The sequence below is a fragment of the Pimephales promelas genome, chromosome 7 (genome assembly GCF_988280905.1).
Source record: "Pimephales promelas chromosome 7, fPimPro1.hap1.1, whole genome shotgun sequence".
Taxonomy (NCBI): Eukaryota; Metazoa; Chordata; class Actinopteri; order Cypriniformes; family Leuciscidae; genus Pimephales; species Pimephales promelas.
In genome coordinates, this window is record NC_142775.1 from 40,030,884 (window position 1) to 40,055,039 (window position 24,156).

Genomic DNA, 24,156 nt, shown 5'->3' on the forward strand with positions numbered 1-24,156 from the left:
GAACAGGAGAGTCACGAACGCGCATCACAGAACAGAGCAAGGCGAGCATTTCAGCTTATAAAACTTAAACTTTGATATTTATTTATTAAATGAGCGATCGTTTCGCTTGATAAGACCCTTATTCATCGTCTGGAGTCGTTTAAAGCCCTGAACAGCTTGCGCTGAAACTCTCATTTGGACCTTGAACCGTTTGGACCCCATTGAAGTCCATTATATGGAGAAAATCCTGGAACGTTTTCACTAAAAACCTTAATTTCTTTTCGACTGAAGAAAGAAAGACGTGGATATCTTGGATGACATGGGGGTGAGTAAATTATCAGCAAAAGTTTTTTAAAAGTGAACTACTCCTTTAATTCATCAAGATTATTTTTCTGACCCCATTGTCAGATATTTGTTCTTGTTTTAACTATAAACTCATTTTCATCACTTGTTCTCCAGTAAACGTCTCTTGATTTAAGAATGTTTAGATGTCGGTGACAGAAATGCGTCATGTGGTTTGGTCCGAGATCAAGGCACGTGTGAAAGCGTCGCCTGGACCTCGTCAGCTTCTCGTTGCATGCTGGATCATGAGCAGACCGGCGCGCTCCTGATACTGCCGTGCCTTCGCAGACGCGATCTTTGCGCTCAGGTCGACGGGCCGCTCCAGGAAGTTGACCAGAACCTGCTCGGTCAGGAGAGAGGCCAGGATCTGCTCGAAGCTGACGGACCAGTGGGCGTCCGAGTCTCTGGAGGCGTCCTCCGTGTGGTTCCCAGCCTCCCCGATCTGCAGAACCAGACTGGTGACCATCCCGATGGCCTGGAAGAGCTCGGCCTCACACGGCTCGCCTTGAAACATGCTGTACAGCGTCTTACAAAACTGGATGAACTCCCGCTGATGAGACAAATCACACACAACAAGACACTCGTGAGTTATTAGACAATCGCTGTCGGGATAATTACGGTAACGCCGAAGCGATTCAATTCTGTATTAGAAATTTTGAGGCCGGACAAGTAGTTTGTTGAGGATTGTTTTTTAGGGAAGGCTTAGTCCGAGAGCTTTCTGTGTGTGTACGGTGTACTGTCCTTGTCCAGAAAGGACATAAAGACATCATCAAAGTAGACCATGTGACATCAGAGCCCGTCTAACGGAGAGCCGTTAGCCCCGTTGTGTATCATCCTGGTTGCAGTTCCATTAGAATTCCACTGGGGGTGATCACGGGCGAGAGCAGAATGAATGGGAGTCTATGGGGCTAAACGGCTAAATGTCTCTTTCACCTGCTTGTCGTTAAATTAACATAGATTTTATTGTTGATTCCGCACGTTCAATATAGATTATAGGCCAAAAGTCGAGTGAACGAGTACTTATGTCCTTTTGATTTTTTACAGGTTAGGAACACGCTAGCATTCTGCTATTGTGTGACATCATCACAGTTTTGAACGGATTTTTAGAACCGATAAGTGAACTTAAAAATGCAATTTTCAGCTGAGTGTATTATCTTAGCCCTTGCAACTTTCAAATTACTTGACAAAAAATTACATCCTGAGAAAAGTGGATTTCTGGGGGTGAAACCCCATTGACTCCCATTCATTCTGCACTCGACCGCGAGCGCCCCCGCATGGACAGACGTGTTACTGCAGCCAGTGCCAATTCTCTTCAATTAGATTGAAAATACATTTTGGTCCAAAAATAACAAAAACTACGACTTTATTCAGGATTGTGTTGTGCGAGGACCATCTCTTCCACATGAGCGAGTTTGGTTTCGGATGAGTTTTGTGACTAAATATCCTAAACACACACAGGTTTATGGACTTAGTTCACCTGGTTCATGTGAGGAAGAGGCTTCTCCTCATCCTTGTCTTTGCCTTTGCTCAAGTCCTGAAGCATCTGCCGCAGCTGCTCTTCATAACTCTTAGTCTCACCTGCAAACACATGATCAAACATCATCACGGGTGCACTGAGCCGAACACACGAGCCACACACAGGACACACACCTACCGTTGGGCAGGTTGACGTAGAGCGGTCTGGTGCTGGACAGCAGTGGACTCAGAGGAGACGAGTCTTCTGCGTTCTCACTCAACGCTGTGAAGGAAACCACAATCATGAGCTAATCATGCTAATGAGAATCACCGCTAGCACTTGACAGCTGACAGATGACGGCTAAACTTGAACTTGAATAATGACTCTATTGTGTAATGCGTTATAGAAATAAGGGTGAATTGCTTTGAAATTGATGCAAAAATGACGCTTTTCCTCAGTATTTACATCTTGTTTTCCAACAGTTACTGACAGACTGGGAAGAGAGGAGCCGCAACAATGGAGAATATGAGGAGAATAATGAACATTCAAGCAGGAAAACCTGTTCTAGTAGACACTAAATTAAGACTGAAAAAGTCTGTTTGTTCCTCAAGTTGATTAATTTGTACTGGAAAACAAGACCATGATGATAATTATTATAACGGTCAGTAGTGATGAACCTGGTGGGATGTGCAGTCGATACAGGAGCCGGATCTTCTCGTTCAGCTCCTCACAGTACAGGACATCTGCAGAGAGAGAGAGTCACGAATCGTCAATGAGGACCCTGGATCACAGAGATATATCCAGCTGCAGACCCGCAGCACCACCAGTTTCATTTGATTTGATTTGAGATCTTTATTTTGAACATGTAAATAATAAATAAAAATACAATTATTAATCAATGAAACAAAAGAAACAAAACAAAAATGAACAAAGTAAAAAAAAAAATCCAAACTTTCCAATACTTGAAGAAAAACAAAACAAACAAAAAACAAAAAAACCAACCCTCTATTTACATGTGCAAAAAGGAGTAGGAAGAAGTAAAACGTATGTACTCCTACCCCTTTATACCATATTTAAACAAATACCTAAAAAAATAAATAAATAAAAATCTAAATAAGTAATCAATCTATAATCCATGAAAGTATTGTTTCAGAACCGGAAGTGAGGGAGGGGCGCAATTATTATTATTGCATTATAGTTATTTTAGCAAGAATGTAAGGACAAAATGGGCCTGAGAGTGAGTTCCTCATTTGATACATTGTAAGTTAAATGTATACAAGATTGTTGTGATAAAACAGGCCTGCTAGGGTTGAATTGGTCATTTTGTATACATTGATTCGTTTAAAACAATGCCGAAATTTCTCTCTCTCTTTTAGATTTGACATTAGTATTTTACACAAGAAAAAAAATGCATGCTGCACATGTTCTTGTGAAATAAAGTATATTTTATAAAAATACCTATGCGTTTATTTTATTTTATTTTTTTATTAAACAATAAAAATCATCTTACAAATACATAAAAATTTAAGATTTTTGTAAACACAATAAATAAATAAATAGGCCTAAATAGAATATAAAATATCACAGAGGTCTAATCAGTTTGTGAATTTTGTGTATAGTTTGTGAATAATTTTGAAAACCTCCAATGCTTGTCTTGTTTTATTTCTTTCAAAGCTTTATTATACAAAGTTAACTCCTTCATAAAAAAACAAAAAGCAAAGGTCTTACCTTCATAAATGTATAAACTGCTTAGCTAAAATTATTAAACTGTTATACATTAAAATGGCCATTAGTTTCAAGTATTATTTTTTCACCATCATGATCAGGAAGTAACTCATAATAATAACTGAAACAATATACGATTATATTACACAAAATCAATGTTTTTCAAAATGCTTATTGTAGCATCATAACATACGTAGACGTAGAGAGTAGGACGTTTCATGTTTAATAAAAGCTGTTTCATGTGTAAAATATCCTCCAAATTACGTTAGATGGCGTTATTAAGTTTCGAACCTAAGCTCCGCCCCTCACTTACGACCCTGGCGCTGGTGTTGGTTAGAATGTAAGCTCCGCCCCTTACTTCCGGTTCTGAAACTGGTGTGCAGCTGGATACTATTGGGATCACAAAACCAGAGTCGCACTGGTATATTTGTGGCAATAATACATTGAATGGGTAATAAATAATTATTTTATGCCAAAAATGATTAGGATATTAAGTAAAGATCATGTTCCATGAAGATATTTTGTACATTTTCTACCGTAAATATACAAAACTTTTATTTTTGTGAGTGAATGCTGCACTATAGCGAACATAAATGGACAACTTTAAAAGCAATTTTGTAAATGTTTTGATTATTTTTGCACCCTGAGATTACAGATTTTCATATAGTTACATCTCAGCCATATGAAGAGTTTGGTTCCAAAACGCTATAAATCCATTTTGATGAATTTGAGTAAAACTGTGTTTTCTTTAGCAAGAAAATGGGAAGATGAAAACCACTATTTTCGGTTTCAAATTTTCACATAGCATTTGTAGGTTATAATAACAATAAAAAATGAAATCCAGGTTTTGATTTCCAAAGATTTATTATAAAAACGTTTTTTCCCCCAAAATGCAATAAATCCAATAATTTATTTTTTTCAAAATGCAATTAATCAAAATAAAATTTTGTTACACATTGAATTTCTTGTGCATACTATAAATCCATTGCTTTAATATAACAATATTCGGTAACACTTTAAGGGTTCATGTCATGAATTATCATGAATTCATGGATAAATTAATTATGCATTAATTCATATTAATATCATCAGGAACTAACAACGTTTTTTTTAACAGATCAACGTTTTTCATTCATGACTTCATGGATGAACAAAACCTTAATTAAAACATTAACTAAGACGAGCACATCATCATGAATTATGATTTATTAAGCATGATCTAACGTTATGCATATTGCTGTTGTCAACCTTGGGACGTCGCGGCTGAACTTTTTTGACGGCGATCAGCTGTAAACTGGCTTGGTCCTGCTCGGTTTTCGTCGACTTTGAATAAAACAACTGAAAGTTTTCCGAAAGATCCTCTGGGGTCAGTGTGTCAGCGTGACAAAAGTTTGATGCTGTCGTGTGAGAACAAGCAACAGCCGGCATTTCCTCCTCCCGAGTCCATCTTCTTCCTCACGTAAATGATTCGATTTCGAGGTCACGTTTACCCATGCAGGATGCCTTACCCTCCGCAGGTTCACCAATGCTGTCAAAATTGTTCATTTTTTTGTTTGTTTGTTGATCGAAAGGACAAAATAGAGAAAACCTAGGAAGCCGGGTTAGTTAAAGCGCTGCCGTTACTGTTTACATTGCGTGGAATGGTGCGTTGCGATTGGTTAAGCGGATATGTGGCATTTTGCAGAAAAGGGAGACTGGCGTTTGTCGCGGTTTGGAAAGAAAGGGAGAAAACATTACATAATAACACGGCGGATATCCCATTTTACGTAAAATTAAACATTGTTTTGTATCTGGTCGGTATTGAAAAGTCAGATTTTTGCAGTAACTCATTTTTTTTAAAAATGGCGTTTATCGCGTTTTGGAACCAAACTCTTCATATAGTGCCCTATCATAACAAACACACATCAATGGAAAGCTTATTTAATCAGCTTTTGGGTGATGTATAAATCTCAATTTCATTTTTTGTGGCCCAGGGTCAAAACTTGAAACTCGAAAAATTAGAATATGGTGCTAAAGTTAAAGGAGTAGTTCACTTTTGAAAAAACTTTAGCTGATAATTTACTCTCCCCCATGTCATCCAAGATGTCCATGTCTTTCTTTCCTCAGTCGAAAAGAAATTAAGGTTTTTGATGAAAACATTTCTGGATCTTTCTCCATATAATGGACTTCAATGGGGTCCAAACGGTTCAAGGTCCAAATGAGAGTTTCAGTGCAGCTTCAAATGTCTTTAAACGACACCAGACGATGAATAAGGGTCTTATCATGCGAAACGATCGGTTATTTCAAAACTTATTCCAAAAATGTAACTTTTCTAAGGACAAATGCTAGCCTTGCTCTATTCTGTGAGGCGCGTTTGTAACGTCACGTAATACGTAATTACGTTCAAAAGGTCACGGGCGACGTAGCCGGAAGTACAGAGTGTTTACAAGTTGAACGCATAGGTTGAACGTGCAAACTAACTCAAACGCCGTTTACAAAAAAAGGAATTAAAAGGTAAAACAACGATGTCGGACGATTTTGATTCTGTACTTCCGGCTACGTCGCCCGTGACCTTTTGAACGTAATTACGTATTACGTGACGTTACAAACGCGCCTAATAACCGATCGTTTCGCATGATAAGACCCTTATTCATCGTCTGGTGTCGCTTAAAGACATTTGAAGCGGCATCTGAAACTGTCTTTTGGACCTTGAACCGTTTGGACCCCATTGAAGTCCATTATATGGAGAAAAATCCTGGAATGTTTTCATCAAAAACCTTAATTTCTTTTCGACTGAAGAAAGAAAGACATGGACATCTTGGATGACATGGGGGTGAGTGAATTATCAGCAAATGTTTTTTTCAAAAGTGAACTACTCCTTTAATTTATTTCAGTAATAACTAATATATTATATAGACTCATTACTAGATATTTTAAGCCTTTATTTGTTATAATTTTGATGATTATGGATTACAGTTATGAAAACCCCTTTCACAATATTCTAATTTTGAATTTGGGGTTTTCATATCTGTTATCCATAATCATCAAAATTATAACAAATAAAGACTTGAAATATCTAGTATACAGTCTATATAATATATTAGTTTCACCTTTTAAGTTGAATTACTGAAATAAATGAACTTTTGCACGATATTCAAATGTATATGGTGAATAAGCCACACACACACACAGTCTTACCCAGCATCTGAACGAACTGAGAGAAGTTTAGCAGGTTGTCTCTGTCCTGGTCCAGCAGTGTGAAGGTGCGCTGGGCGACAGTATCGGTGTGTGTGCCACAGATCCAGGGCGTCAGCAGCTCAAACAGGCTCTTGAACTGAGCTCGGTCCACGAAGTAGCGTTCGGCACAGACGCCCATCGCAGGAGAAACCCCAGAGGAACTGCACACGCCGTCACCCCAGTACAGACTGATGAAATGCTCTGTCTGAACCACACAATTCAGAATCCGTTATAAACCATGGCAAGATGCTGCTTTTGCGTGCATACTTTTTTGTTTTCTATGCATTTTTATGCATAGTAAAATAAAACCTGTTCCTGTAGTGTGACTATTTTGACTAAGAAGTTTAGCGTTTTGTTCTTCCCTCATCTTTTATTTATATATACTCTACCGGTCAAAAGTTTTAGATCAGTAAGAAGATTTTAAATGAAGTCTCTTCTGCTCACCAAGGCTGCTTTATTTGATGAAAAAAAAAATGACAAACAGTAATATTGTGAAATATTATGACAATTTAAAATTTTAATTTTCTATTTTAAAATGTAATTTGAAAGCTGAATTTTCCACATCATTACTGTTGCTGATTGCACATCAGTTTTCAATGTCACATGATCCTTCAGAAATCATTCTAATATGCTGATTTTATGCTCAAAAAACATCAATTATTATTTTCAATGTTGAAAACAGTCGTGGACCATCCCCCCCCCCCCCCCAAAAAAAAATTCTATGATGAACAGAAAGTTCAAAAGAACAGCATTAATTTAAAATATAATCTTTACTGTAACTTTTGATCAATTTAACTCATCCTTGATGAATAAAAGTATTTTCTAATTTCTTTCCCCCAAAAAATAAAAAATAAATTCTTACTGACCCCAAACTTTTGAATGGTAGTGATTAATGTTACAAAAGCTTAATTTGCATTTCAGATCAATTCTGTTCTTTTGAACTTTCTATTCATTCATCAAAGAATCCTGAAATAAAAATGCAAAAAACTGTTTTCAACATGGATAATAATCATAAATGTTTCTTGAGCCTCATATTATAATAATTTCTGTAGGATCATGTGACACTGAAGACTGGAGTAATGATGCTGTAAATTCAGCTTTGATCACAGGAATAAATTACACTTCACTATATATTCACATAGAAAACCGCTGTTTTAAATTGTAATAATATTTCACAATATTACTGTTTTTTTGTATTTTTTATCAAATAATTTCAGCCTTGGTGAGCAGAAGAGACTTCTTTTAAAAACATAAAAAATCTTACTGATCTAAAACTTTTGACCGGTAGTGTGTATATATATATATATATATATATATGAAAACATGTTTTATTCTACTCAGACTCAATATATGTGATCCCACACACCTTGAAGAGGTCGTAGAGCTCCGACAGGTTTTCCTGTGACAGTGACACGTCTGGGGTGACCAATCGCAACTGAAAACACACCACAAAAAAATGAAACCGCAGTAAAAACACGTGCAGAAGCATTTGAGAGAGAGAGAGAGACAGGAGGCGGATGAAGGTCTCACTGCATTGTCTTTGGTGGTGTCTTCATGAGCCTGCAGGACCTGGACACGGTGGCGGCACCGCAGCATCTCCAAATGCTTCACCGTCACACTCCCAAATTTCTAGCAAGAAACGAAGAGGAAGATGAAGAATTAGTGAGGTTTTACTGACAGAATGAGCAGATGATGACATCAGAGGATCCAGAGCTGATTGGTTTCATCATTTAAGCAGCGGGAATGTTCCTAACAGTAAAAATGACTTATTATGCCCTTTTTTAAATTCTTGATGTTGTTTTAAAACAGGTTTGAATGTTGATTATTCTCCTCATATTCTCCATTGTTGCGGCTCCTCTCTTCCCAGTCTGTCAGTAACGCTCTGTTAACTTCCTGAAGCCCCTCCTTCTGAAAAGCACACTGTGCTCTGATTGGTCGACTGGATCAGTGTGTTGTGATTGGTCGAGCGCTTTGAGTGTGTTTGGGAAATGTCCCGCCCCTTGCCATAACCGCCAGTTTAACACACTACTAACTAACTCAACAAGGCCCCGCCCCTTTATTCTGCGCATTAATTATGATAATGAGGAATATTGTGACGTGTTCCCGGGAGAAACTCAAGACTACAATGACGTTTCAGAAACACTGACACTCATATATAGAGATGAACTGGGATTTTAGAGAGCGTTTTAATGCTCAAACAGTAACATTACACACACTAAAAACAGTTGAATAATCCCACACATAATAATTCCTCTCGTTATGATAAACTATCACCAAATACTGGATTTAATCCAGTATGTAGTTTTCTTTCAATTAGCACAGGCTTTGTATTTCTTTTTGGAACTGACTGTTCATACACTCTAAAAAATGCTGGGTTGTTTTAACCCAATTTTGGGTCAAATATGGACAAAATGTTAAATGTAACCCAATGGTTGGGTTTGTCCATATTTGACCCAAATTTGGGTTAAAACAACCCAGCCTTTTTTAGTGTAGGCCTCATTTATCTGAGATTATGCATCCAATACGACCAATACGTGAATCCAATATTTGGCAATAACAAAGCATAAAAGGAGATTTATAAACATGTGGGAACACCACGAGTGTTACAAGGTGGGAAAAACCAAGCAGTTCAGAAATTATCTACATTGTTTAGTAAGTTTTTGTCTAGTAAGAATTTTTGGAAAAAAAATGGCAAAAATTATATTATGACTAATATTCATCAATATTACTGATTTGACTGACACTATTGGATGAGAACACTTGAACTGAATCGAGCTGAATAATGACAGTATTGTCCAATGTTAATGTTCTTTATCGCTGAAGTGAACTCGTTTCATAACTCGTGAATTCTACAAATATTGAACTGAACTGGATCAACACTGAAAAGAATTGAGCTGAATTAAGGCACACACACACACCTCAAACGCATCAGTGATGAGAGTGGTGATGTGTAGATGCTGAGAAGCTCCTGTGTCCTCAGGACAGTCATGTGACTCCTCCTCGTGTCGGACCTGCTCGAGGAAACTAACACACACACACACACAGTCAAGTCACCAGAACGAGATGAAATGTCTCAATGTTTAAACCTACAATCAAATGAAGAACAGATGAAGGGAAGCTACACTCTAAATATTACACTTATATTTGTATTTATCTGAAAGATGGAGAGTTAACTGTGTGAATTATTTCAAAATGTCCATTTTAATGAATTGGTTCATAACTCTGGTTAAATGATTTGTTCACATTTTTCATTTATTAAAATAATGAATGTCAATTAAAATGGTTAAATTAAATAATGACTTATTGAAATGTTAATGAAAGACAAAATATTAGATATAGTTGCATTTAAATGATAATTGTTAAATATTTGATGAAAGATTAATACATATTAAATGTTTAATGAATAACTAAAATGAATAATAAATATGATTAAATATAAAATATTAGTGCATATAAATGAAAGTGATTAAATGTGAATTATTTAATGATTAATTGAAATGACTAAAATAATGAAATATGAAATATTGGTGCATATAAATGAAATGATTAAAAATTTAATATTTAATAAAATGATGAATGAAAACTATCTAAAATGTTGACGCATATAAATGAAATTGATTAAAAATTAAATATTTAATGATTAATTAAAATGATTAAATATGGAATATTGGGGCATATAAATGAAAATGATTAAATATGAAATAATGAATAAAAAAATTATTAAAAATGAAATAATGAATGATTCATTGATTGAAATGATTAATGAAAATGATTAAATATGAAATAACGGTGCATATAAATGAAAATGATTAAACATGAAATATTAAATGATTAATTTAAATGATTAAAGAAAACGTGATTAAATATAAAATATTGGTGCAAACCAGTGAAAATGATAAATATGAAATATTCAAAGATTAACTGAAATGGATTATTTTATTTTTTTTATGGAAAAATATGATTACCGGTAAATATGTAAGATATGAACTTAAATATGAAATAACGGTGCATATAAATGAAAATGATTAAACATGAAATATTAAATGATTAATTTAAATGATTAACGAAAACATGATTAAATATAAAATATTGGAACCAGTGAAAATGATAAATATGAAATATTCAATGATTTTTCATTTTTTGGAAAAATATAATTACCGGTAAATATGTAAGATATAAACTTAAATATGAAATATTAGTGCATATAAATGAAAATGATTAAATTTTACTGTATTTTACATTTTGAATCTGCTTGAATACAGTGATTAATTCAAAAGCTTCCTTTGACAGGAATCATAAAGCGATGAATGAATATAAGCATGTGAAGCTCATATGTGATGTGTCGGTGATTCACCCGGTCAGTATCATCAGCGCGTGTCCATCATCGCTGCACGAGCTCAGCTCTCCTGCGCTGGCGTCCAGCACCGCCAGGCCGATCTGGAAGATGGACCTGATGCCGTTGTAGAAGAAGCAGTCGAGGACACACAGCGCGCTGCGGAACGGCAACACACTCACGAACAGCGTCAGGAACCACGTGAGCGACGCCGAGGCCAGCGGAGCCAGGTCCGGGACCAGGGCCGACAGCTCCGGCAGACGCTCCCGAACCAACTCCTCGAACACCGACTGATCCACCTGAGCTCCTGAGACAGGAAGTGACATCATCATAGAGCCTCGTGTAATGGACACTTCTAGTTTCATCATAATTTTTATAAGCTCTAACATTTGTTTTTGTTTGTCTGGTTCTCTGAGATTAAAGAGAAGGATTTTCACAACAAAAAAATATGTAATCACAATTTCTACTCAACTGAGAGCTTAACGAGACTGGGGGGGGGGGATGCATATATTCGATATATATTATTTTATTAATTTCCATAACTTTTCCAGGCTTCCAAGACTGTATCTGGAAAATATGTGCAATACATTGCTGCCAGATGAGAGCATGGTGCTTATTGTAAAACTGTACATTTGATCCATGTGTTGTTGTTTTCTTTTTTTCCCGCTTTTTACTTTTATTTGATTTCTATTACCTCTTCTGGATTAATCATTTTAGTTTTTTTATTTATTTAATTTAATTATTTCTTTTTTATTTATTCAAAAATGCCACTATAGGATTATTGAGACACTACTATACTCAATACATAAATGTTATTTTTTTCTGTTTTTCTTTTTCGTTCTCATTTTAAGTTAACATTTTAGTAATTTTGTTGTGTTTTCACAATTTGTTTTTTAGTTTTACATTTTTGTCTTTTTTGGTAATAGGTAACAAAAACTGTCACAGTGTTTATTCATTTTATTTTAGTATTTCTAGTACATCAACTCAATTAAAATGAGAAATTTTTATTTGGCAGGTGAAATTAAATACACTTAATTTTCTAATATTTTAAGTTAATTTTATTTCATTTCAAGTCATCAAATATTTCTTATTAAATACCTATAAAAACCCTGTTTCTGAATCGTTTTTAGTCTTTTTTTTTTAAATAGGTCTTTATAGTTTTTATTACTTTATTTTAGTATTTTCAGTACATCAGCTAAATTTAAATGAGAAATGTATATTTGGCAACCAGCTGAATTTAAATATTTTATTTCAGTAAATTGTATTTCAAGTTATATTTCTATGTAAGTTCATTTTAATTTATTATAAGTAAAAAATAAATTAAAATTAATTTAGTTTTAGTTAACTATAAAACCCCCTTTTAATGAAATTGATCTGGACAAATTTTTTTGAGACAGCCTTGACTAATCTGAATCTGAATCACAACATTTACATCATAATACTGTAAAAAACTGAGGCAGAGCAAAGACATTTAGAAGTAAAACAGCGTGATATTAAATCACACACACACCGATGACTCTGCGGTTGAAGTAGTCGGGCAGCATCCGCTCACACACAGTGACCAGCAGCCAGAAAGCTTCTTCTTCTTTGGTGTACAAGAGCATCACAGATGCCAAGATGTTCATGGACTACAGAAAAGACAAACACAAACAAAGCATAGTTAACCCTCAAACCGTATTCACTTTATAGTCCTTAATCCTGTAATTGTGGACAAATGTGGGCACAGAGGACTCAAGTGTGATCCTAATATTTATTTATTATAAATGTTATATCACTGTCTTCGATAAAGTTTTGTCTATCCATTTATGGTGTGTTTTTTTTATTTTGGGGGTATTTTTGAATTTATTTACTTCAAAAAGTACCATATTTTCTATATAAATTATTATCTTATTTTTATGTTTTATTTTTTTTTTAATTTTTAACTACATTAAAATATCATTCCAATAAGTTCTTAGAGCTAAAACCTAAAGATGAAGTGACTTTGCTGTTATTTTGGCTTATTTTAGAATGCTCTAAATTACAGTTTTCCCCATTCATTTCATTTCTATGGGTGCCCATTTTTGACCCAAATACAAGATTAAGGATTTTATTTTTTTCACCCACTTAACATTGTAGAATTTAGTAAAAAAAAAAAAATTGTGTGTGTTCAGGAGGCAAACTTGTACCGCTCAGATCAAGGGAAGGATTTTTTAAAAATAAATCAAAACTATTTTTTCCACATTTGTCCAGAATACGGTTTTAGGGTTAAAGGCCCCCTGAAATCAATATGTACATTTTTAGCTTTAGTATGATCAGCCTGAAGGTTATGAATAAGCTAGTGTGCTTTAAAACAATGAGAAAATTCACATTTAGGAGATATAAGCATTCAAAACTCATAATCTCTCACTTTAGCTTCTCGTCACATCTTCAGTCCAATCAAATACTCTCTAAAATCTAAAGCTCCGCCCCTCTATAAACACCACCTGGCCAAAGCGACCAATGACACGTCACGGAGTTCCTCAAACGCTTTTTTTTTTTTTAAAAAGTGGCAAAGCTAAAATGAAAAAAATGGCTACACTCGCTTTTTTTGCAAATCATATTTTTTTTGTATATAGCTTGCTTATATCTGAATTTTACCTGTATATTTTGACTTTTACAACTTGTGTTTACATTTTAAACCTTTTAAAATGCTTCATTGAGCATGTTTGTGTTTTTTGTAGAAGAAAAGCTATAATATTTCTATTCGGATTTTGTGTTTTTTTTGTGTGATTTTGGGTCCAGTATGTTGATACAGTACATCAAAGTGATAAACTAATTGTCTGGTCATATAGGTGATGTTGTGCTGAAAAAAAATGATACCAAAAATTGGTATGGTAAACATTTGTTTATGTCGCAAAATTAAAAAAAAATAAAAAAGTACTCAAAAAGGGCCAAAATATCCCAAGACTCCGAAGGGTTAAAGCACAAGGTTTATGTAACATCTATTACAGAGCATTTCAACTGGGCCGGTTTCTCTCTCAGTAGTCTGGGGTGGGCCTCACCTGACAGTAGCCGATGGCGGGGTTTCGGTAGGCGTAGGCGGTGAGGACCCGGCGCAGGGCAGAGATTCCCGTGTCGTTCTGAAACGCCGGATGCTCCGGGAGCGAGCGATGAAGATCTCGCTCTATCTCCTCGGTAGCGATGTTCGTTTCGCCCCTGCATTTCTCCAGCAGATCAGCGTAGTAGTGTGGATGAGCGGCCAGCGAGGAACTCGCGTCTGTGGACGGGACGTCACACACACACAGAATAAAGTGCCAAATCAAAGTATAAATCCAATGAAAAGTAAAACAAAAGCCCTATTCGCACGGCATTAATATTTTCTGGCGACCTCGTGTGATTTAGAAATGGATTTTTAAATTAGAAAATTTAGAAATTTTCGAGGAATAAATAGAAAGCGGTTCAGTACACTTGAAATAAAAATCGCGATATAGACTAGTGTGTGTGAATATTAAACCACAAATACGCTTGCGGTGTTTTTTTGCCTATATGAAGTGCAGAAATTAATGAACTTGACTCTGAAAGTCACTTCGTGATCATTTAACCGCTTCATTTGTGAAACAATCATCATGACGATCATGACAAACACACAGAAACTCCAAAGGGCTTCACGGCAACCCGTCAAAATAAAAGTTCGGTTAACTTGACAGAAATATATTACTGTTGTACAGTAGAAATAGGAAATGTCCAGATGTAATAATACATTAACACTAATACGAATAAATTATGGATTTTTTTAAACAAAACTGAATTTAAGGAATAATCCGTGTTTTAATCTTAACACTAAAGCTCATTGTGCAGCACATTATTTGACAAAAAGTTTATGATAAAATTAGTGTTTTATGGCTTAATTTTATTACCAGCAAAAACACAGAATTAGTGTGAATTGTTTTCATACATCTATATATTTTTAATAACAGATATATAATATATAAAATAAAATAAATAATAATTATTTTTTTTAATAAAAAATTAATAATACATGATTTGAATTATTATACATTCTTTTTGATGTCAAATAATAAAAAATTACATACCCGCTCCGCTACAGTAGCAGGTAGTGTAGTGTACTTTTAAACGTATTACTTTTAAACGTACTTTAAAACTTATAATTTTACTTATAAAAAGACCCACATGAAAAAATAAACCTTGAAAAAAATATATACGACCCACTAAACCACAGAGATGCCGATTCGCACGGGACTGATGTTATCACGGACCTCGGTGTTCAGGAAATATGGTCGGTCTTTATAAATTACAGACATGGCCGATTCGCACGGGATTAAGATCACAGACAAACTCCGCAATTATTAAAGCCTCAAAAGAATGAAATGACATCCCAACGTCTGTTAGAGAATTAAATAGTTATAATGAATTTCGTTCTAACGTTTTCGTTAAAACGTGGCTTTTTAGCATGCAAATATGTCAACATTGATTTTTTATTTTATTTTTTTTGAGTGTTTGTTGTAGTTTGTCATGTTTTAATTATATTTGTTGTATTTACATTGTATTTTTAGGTTGCCTATTGTACATCTGGCCTAGGACTGCAGATGAAAACTAGCCTTTTGGCTAACTCTGGCATATTTTGACTTGTCCTTGTCATAAATAAACTAAAAAAAAAAAAAATTACAAATGACTAGAGGTCACCAGGTAATACTAATCCCGTGCGATCCTGGGCTTAAAGATTGTAATTCAAATCATAGACAGATACAAACAGTGCACTAAAGACAACTTTTGTCATCATTTGATGATGGAGTTTGCACTATTATTGAACTTAACATAGAATTGAATAATGAATAATGACACTTAGAGCTGCTTTACAGCAGAATTTGTTTCATATTTGATGGTTTGCATCATTTATTTGCCGTTTATTACTGTGAAGCTGCTTTGAAATGATCTGTATTGTTGAAATAAAATGATTCCCTCAGTGGTAAATTTATTATGAGAATTAACTATACGTTTATCTAAAAATAACAAAGGTTTTGTTCTCCAGAAATCTGTCGTGGAATTTTCACATAAATCACTGAAGCCATAAAATATGAGGAACAAAATCACAACATCATGTATGTGCTAATAAATATCAGATTAAATTATAATTCAATTGAAATAGGAACGGAAATCTATTTTTATATCAAGTTAAGCAAGTTTCATGGCCATAAGTAGACAAGTTTGTACAATTTCTGATTGTTTTTCCCATAACTTTTCTGGTCAGTCGTGATTTACTGAATAAAGATACAAATATTTTTATCACCATTTCTACCCAATTGAGAGGGGAAAAAAAAACATATTTGTAACAAAAATGCCCATAATGTAAGATCTGATTAATTTCCATAACTTTTCCAGGCTTCCACATATTCTGGATAAAATCTTGGATAAAAACAGTTGAATGAATTTTGATGCATAGGTTTATAAAACACACATGCAGAGAAATATTAATGACTACTTGAGTTATGCACATTTTTGAATGCAATTATTTGACTAAATGACTAATTCATGAAACAATCTGATCAGGCTGCATGTAATAAAACTGTGTGAGTGTTTATATGAACACTTCTACGGAAGGGGAAGTGAGACGCTGCACAGACGCTTGAGGCGCACAAGTATAGAGTGACTAAAAACAGTCACTTCCATGGTGTTGTGTGTCTCGGTCTAATCCGATCAACTTCTCTCTCTCTCTCACCTGAGAAATGGAGCCAGAGTTCGCCGCGCAGAGAGTCCGGGATCCCCAGCGTCACCAGCGTGCGGATCTTATCTGTGCGAAACATGTGAACGCCACGACCGAACTCAGTGAAGTGATCGTCCCATAAACGCTCTCTGACTTGCTCTGTGTTCTGACGGAGACAAAAACATGATCAGCTCACATTTCACACCAACATTCAACAGGAAATCACTTGCATGAAAAGCATATTTTTAAAACCACGTACCGGTACTCCTCACAGACTGTGATGAACCAAGAATTCTCATATTTTAATTTGGTAACACTTTACAATAAGATTCATTGTTTAACATGAACTAAGAATGAACAATACTTCTATAGCATTTATTAATATAAGGTAATATTAAGGGATGCACCGATAAGACAATTTTGGCCGATACGATAACCGATAATTCTCATATTTGAAAGCCGATAACCGATATATTGGCCGATAAATCTAAATCCAAAATTTTTGAGAGCCTGATTATTAAAAAAAGTCTCCTCATTAAAAGCCAAGATACAAACACAATTATGATGTTTTTATTTTATTGTTGTGTAGCCGATATGACAGACTTGCGCTGCACATTTTGCACTTTAAAGGGATTTTACTTTTTTTAAGTGATTTCAATCGTATTTCAAGCAATTTAAAAGCATGTTGAACAGTGTGCATCTAAAGTGAAGGATATAATACATTACAGAGCCAGACCGATATATCGTTAGGCCGATATTATCGGCCGATATTAGGCATTTTCCGAATTATCGGTATCGGCAGTTATAATGGCCGATAAATGAATATTTCAAAAATAAAATAAAAACGGATGAAACACGTCTGAACCATGTCATGAGTGTTGGAGTTGTATAGTTTGTCCACCAGAGGGCACTCAGTCATCAGTCTGCTCTGTTGTGACAATAAAGGAAACAAGTTTCTTTATAAAATGCATTATCATATTATTTTAGTTAAAAGTCATAAATAACTACAAATAACTAATGTTAAGGGAAATCTGTTAATTTTTTGTTGCGCGGTTCGAAAAAATATATATATCGGCCGATATATCGGAATATCGGATTTTAAAACCAACAAATATTTGTATTCGTATCGGCCTTCAAAATCCTTTATCGGTCGGGCTCTAATACATTATTTATCGGCTTTTAGATATCGGCTAAATGTACTTGTTGGGCCGATAACGATAACATTAAATGATAATGATATATCGGCCGATACCGATAATGTGGCCGATATATCGTGCATCCCTAGTAATATTCATTAAACGTTATTAAAATCAAAGGTTATGCTTGTTAGCATTAGTTAATGCACTGTGAACTAACATGAAGAAACAATGAACGACTGTATTTCAGATAAACTAATACAGCAACAAATGTATTGCTCATTGTTAGTTCACATACATTAACTAATGTTAACTGATGAACCTTATTGTAAAGTGTTATGGTCATTTTTTTTAAAGTAACACAGTCCAACTGTTATTTTACATTAGCATTGAATTACAGTAAACTAGTTCTAGTGTTTATAATACAAACGGCTGATGTGATGACAAATAAAAAAAAAATCTATTCTGACTAACAATGAATCGGTCAACATTTTTTAGCTTTTTTAGAAAGTTATAGAAACTCTCTCATGTTGTTTTCCTTTTGCTATTGAAGGAAATGGGAACGCAAAAATCCCATTTGTTGTCCCAAGTTATATTTGGTATAGAGCCTAAACAAAATCTTATAGGAACCACAATTATTGTGATATTATGGGGCCCCTAAAGGGACATGGTGATGGAAAAATTATATTTCAATGCTTTTGCATTCAAGTCTTATTGCGCTAATACTGTCAAATTCACACATGGTTTACACAGTTGGTTATGTCTAAAGTGAAGAAAATCTGATGTGTGTATGCGTGCTGGTCTTAAAGTGACAGTAGCCAAACAGTAAACATGCTGCCTCTTGTTCTTAAAGGGATAGTTCTCCAAAAAAGTTCTCCATTTTTAGTTATAGATAGTTCTCCTTTTTTTTTTTTACTCACTCTATTGTTGTTCCAAACCTTTAATCATTAATTAATTTTGAAGAATATGGTTAACCAGACAGTTGATGGACCCCATTGACTTCCATAGTAGGAAAAAATAATAGTAATACTATGGGATCCATCAAAAATCTGGTTACAAACATTCTTCAAAATATTTTCTTTTGTGTTAAACAGAAGAATAAAAACTCATCCAGGTTTGGAACAACTTTTCATTTTTGGGTGAACTATCCCTTTAAGTTCAGATGTATGTGTAAAAAGCGTGTGAAAGATAGCAGGTTCAGTCATGTGATGTAGCTGACCCTCAGCGCGTCAGGTTTGTGTACTCACACTGATCGTGCGTTTGGAGTCTGACTGACTGACGGGGAATGTGGAGACGAGGGCGTCAGTGAGGACCGTGTGACGCAGAGCTTTATCAGAGATGAGGATGCTGTTGTCTTCTTCGTCTGACTGGACGGTGTCGTAACAGAAGGTGTAATACGGTGTGGCGGAGATCTGGAAGACAGAAAACACACGCATCGCATCATAAAGCCAGACAGAATGAGTTTTTGCAATCAAAAATGAGATCAGGGCATGAGAATAATATATAATAATTAAAGTAATTTTCCAACTTTCCATGTTTTCACTGTTATACAATAGGGGGCGCTATTACACATGTGATGAAAGAGTACAGAATCTCCGGATCAAAAAAGCAGAAACCAGTGATAAAGGTTTTGCTTACGCACGTTGCAGTCTTTGCCAAAAAAAACACAATTTTCGGAGATTTTTGTTGCTTTTTTATAAAACTTAACGCATGTAGCTAGAATAAAAAATAAAAAAAAGTAGTTTAAAAGCAAATTCTATGTACTTTGATAAATTGCATGTTCGGATGTTCATACAACAAAATATTTTATGAAAAAAATATATAAAATGGTGACGATGGCTGGCAACTTATTTTATAGAGTTAATGCAGCATAACAACTGATCTGAAAACATCGCTTACTTTATATAATATGTTTGATTAAGATTGTGAAAGGCTCAGGATGTGATGTTGTGACAATAGACACATTTTTAAATAAATGATTATGCTTTAGTTTCACCATAATATCACAGTATAGGTGTTAATAATACTTACTGTTTCACCTATAAAATATACAGTGCCAATTTCCATATTTATCTGCTAAATGTGCAGGTATCATGTGCAGAGGTGAACGAGTGATCATGTCTTCCATGCACTGATGAATTATATATATAGTGACCTATTCTAATATGTACAAAGGTTTGAAGTAGGAACAGCAGGCTCAAGAGCATCTCACTAATATCTCTTTAAGGGTCATGTTCATCTCTCTTTAGTGTGTGTTGTTGTAGTTTGAGCATGAAAAAGTCCCTTCAGCGGGAGTTCTGCTCTATATCAGTGTTTCTGAACTCCTGAAACGCCTCCATTGTAGTCTTGAGTTTTAGCCTCACAATATTCCTCATTATAATAATTAATGCGCATAATAAAGGGGCGGGGCCTGGTTGAGTTAGTTAGTAGTGTGTTGAACTAGCGGTCATCGGAAGGGGCGGGACATTTCCCAAACACACTCGAAGCGCTCGACCAATCAATCACAATACACCAATCAGAGCACAGTGTGCTTTTCAGAAGGAGGGGCTTCATAGAAACAGGAAGTAAACAGAGCGTTACTGACAGACTGGGAAGAGAGGAGCCGCAACAATGGAGAATATGAGGAGAATTATCAACATTCAAGCAGGAAAACCTGTTCTAGAGCTCAAAAACAAAATCAAGACTCCTCTTTAACAGACTAAACTGTGGTACACACAAAAAGAAAGTTTCAGTACTTATACTCGTGCGTCTCTAAACCGAACCATCAGACGTCAAGTCAAGAGTACCGTGGATTTCTTGCGTTGGTCGTGTCCACGTTTCAGATTCTGTTCCCAGTGCAGTTCACGCAGTCGACCTCTGACGTTCTCCACCAGCAGGTCACGATTAAGCAGCTCGATTAGCTGGAACGCACGCTTACACCGTACGCTAATGATGACGGGGTTGGGCAGGGCGCTGGTGCTCTCAGCCTTCTCAATGGAGAGGATCTGCACACGCACACACACACACACTTTATTAATACATCATCACATTACCACCTGATATCAAGGAAGCCAGTTTGCGCAATATTTTTTTTAAATAAAACTACAATGCATCGGTTTACTTTAGCGTTTAACTAGTATTCTGTGTATTGTGTTGTCACTACTCTGTGTTTTATGCATTGTTTATTATGCTATTTTTATGTATTTGATGTTTATGTTTTTATGTAAAGAAAACGCATTTATGCTATTCTTTCCACAAAGGGTGCTACATAAATTTTATTATTATTATTCATGATTCGATTTCCCGAACGTTTTATGTAAATTTAGAACCATTCAATTCACAAAAAGATTTGATTACAGTATATTTAAATACATATACATATGTATATATATATATATATATATTACATAATATATACAGTATATTTAAATACATTTATATATATATATATATATATATATATATATATATATATAAAATATATACAGTATATTTAAAAACATTTATATATATATATATATATATAACTATTTATATATATATATATATATATATATATATATAACTATATTACATAATATATACAATATACTTAAGTATAATTAAATACATATATATTTATATATATTTATTTATATATATTTATATATAGTTACTTCTGATGGAAATGGCAAGATTGTAACTTTAGATGCCAGTGAAATTGTAAATCATTGACTAAAATAAATGATTCACAATTGAAAAAAAATATTTTAAAAAATCCATGATTCAAAAATTGATACATATGCATCAGCAGGATATGTAATCGATGCATCGAGAAAACAAATAAATCATTAAAACTTATGAAACTACCATGCTTCCTATACATGCATGCTAATTACCTCTAAACAACACTTTCAAATTAAGTGAATAATAGATGAATTAGAAAGAATATCTGCTGAATAAGCTGAATCATTAAAAGTTCAGAAGGGCATTTATATTATACTTTTATGGTGCATTTTTCGTCTTTTTGGAGCTTGAAAGTTGTCTAGAAAAAAGCAGCACTGAACATCTTCCACAAAAATACTAAAATAATACAGTCTGCATAAATGAATTTTTTTTGGGTGAACTATTCCTATATTTACATGCATTTAGCATGTAACTGTCCTTTAACATGGTTCCCGTGCAGTTCATCAGCTGTGAAGGACATGTAATGGAGATGTACCTCTGCGAGGGGTATGATGAGAGTACACTGGCCCTCCTCACGACTACTGAAGCACAAATACCCGTCTGTGGTGTAGACGGTGCCCGGCGTGTGGCAGCGGGCATGAGGAGTCCAAACCGAGCATGACATCACTTCCTGTACGCGCTCGGCCCGGGGCAAGCCAAAGAGAGAGAGCACGTACTGTCGGAGAGCCTGTTCCTCCAAAACCCTGAAACCGACACCATTATACAGAAGTAGCTTCATGCATCAGACTTCAACACATCTGAGAGTTTCCGAACATCAAAGCAGCTCTATAAATACACACACCACACAACCCACAAACACACACATCACACAACGCTCATCATGATGCTGTTTATTGGAGGTTCCCTGACACAGACGAGAGAAAATTTGGGATGCAGCTTTTCTTAATTATGCCTTTTAAAATTATGGAATACATCACCAATAGATATCAAGGAAGGACAGTTCATTCAGACTGAATCAAGCCTGGACTGAATCAACCCTGTGAACTGAATCAACCCTGAACTGACTCAATTCTGGACTGAATCAACCCCGAACTGAATCAACCCTGAACTAAATCAACACTGAACTGAATCAACCCTGAACTAAATGAACACTGAACTGATTCAACCCTGAACTGAATTAACACTGAACTGATTCAACCCTGAACTGAATCAACCCTGAACTAAATCAACACTGAACTGAATCAACCCTGAACTAAATTAACACTGAACTGATTCAACCGTGAACTGAATCAACCCTGAACTAAATCAACCCTGGACTAAATTAACACTGAACTGATTCAACCCTGAACTGAATCAACCCTGAACTAAATCAACACTGAACTGATTCAACCCTGAACTGAATCAACCCTGAACTAAATCAACACCGAAATGAATCAACCCTGAACTAAATGAACACTGAACTGATTCAACCCTGAACTGAATCAACCCTGAACTAAATCAACCCTGAACTAAATTAACACTGAACTGAATCAACCCTAAACTAAATTAACACTGAACTGAATCAACCCTGAACTGAATCAACCCTGAACTAAATCAACACTGAACTGAATCAACCCTGAATTAAATCAACCCTGAACTAAATTAACACTGAACTGAATCAACCCTGAACTGAATCAACCCTGAACTAAATCAACCCTGGACTAAATCAACCCTGAACTGAATCAACCCAGAACTGAATCAACCCTGAACTAAATCAACACTGAACTGAATCAACCCTGAATTAAATCAACCCTGAACTAAATTAACACTGAACTGAATCAACCCTGAACTGAATCAACCCTGAACTAAATCAACCCTGGACTAAATCAACCCTGAACTGAATCAACCCAGAACTGAATCAACACTGAACTGAATTAACCCTGAACTAAATCAACCCTGGACTAAATCAACCCTGGACTAAATCAACCCTGAACTGAATTAACACTGAACTGAATCAACACTGAACTGAATTAACCCTGAACTAAATCAACCCTGGACTAAATCAACACTGAACTGAATTAACACTGAACTGAATCAACCCTGAACTGAATCAACCCTGAACTAAATCAACCCTGGACTAAATCAACCCTGAACTGAATTAACACTGAACTGAATCAACACTGAACTGAATTAACCCTGAACTAAATTAACACTGAACTGAATCAACCCTGAACTGAATCAACCCTGAACTAAATCAACCCTGGACTAAATAAACCCTGAACTGAATCAACCCAGAACTGAATCAACACTGAACTGAATTAACCCTGAACTAAATCAACCCTGGACTAAATCAACCCTGAACTGAATTAACACTGAACTGAATCAACACTGAACTGAATTAACCCTGAACTAAATCAACCCTGGACTAAATCAACACTGAACTGAATTAACACTGAACTGAATCAACCCTGAACTGAATCAACCCTGAACTAAATCAACCCTGGACTAAATCAACCCTGAACTGAATTAACACTGAACTGAATCAACACTGAACTGAATTAACCCTGAACTAAATCAACCCTGGACTAAATCAACCCTGAACTAAATTAACACTGAACTGAATCAACCCTGAACTGAATCAACCCTGAACTAAATCAACCCTGAA

At 35.1% G+C, this 24,156-nt stretch overlaps 1 protein-coding gene across 1 annotated transcript in view; it reads right to left on the reverse strand.

Moving 5' to 3' along the window:
* Positions 1 to 312: 312 nt before the first annotated feature.
* Positions 313 to 24,156, reverse strand: part of tbc1d8 (TBC1 domain family member 8) — a 38,447-nt gene continuing 14,603 nt past the window's right edge. Inside the window, exons 6-20 of the mRNA XM_039683360.2 lie at positions 22,048 to 22,255; positions 20,654 to 20,851; positions 19,115 to 19,279; positions 16,747 to 16,897; positions 14,072 to 14,286; positions 12,562 to 12,679; positions 11,073 to 11,358; positions 9,637 to 9,742; positions 8,249 to 8,347; positions 8,085 to 8,153; positions 6,680 to 6,923; positions 2,455 to 2,520; positions 1,976 to 2,059; positions 1,799 to 1,899; positions 313 to 871 (exon numbers count right to left, since the gene is read on the reverse strand). Of these exons, the coding sequence (XP_039539294.2) occupies positions 542 to 871; positions 1,799 to 1,899; positions 1,976 to 2,059; positions 2,455 to 2,520; positions 6,680 to 6,923; positions 8,085 to 8,153; positions 8,249 to 8,347; positions 9,637 to 9,742; positions 11,073 to 11,358; positions 12,562 to 12,679; positions 14,072 to 14,286; positions 16,747 to 16,897; positions 19,115 to 19,279; positions 20,654 to 20,851; positions 22,048 to 22,255 (2,440 nt within the window). The 3' untranslated portion in view covers positions 313 to 541. The remainder of the gene's footprint in view (positions 872 to 1,798; positions 1,900 to 1,975; positions 2,060 to 2,454; positions 2,521 to 6,679; positions 6,924 to 8,084; positions 8,154 to 8,248; positions 8,348 to 9,636; positions 9,743 to 11,072; positions 11,359 to 12,561; positions 12,680 to 14,071; positions 14,287 to 16,746; positions 16,898 to 19,114; positions 19,280 to 20,653; positions 20,852 to 22,047; positions 22,256 to 24,156) is intronic.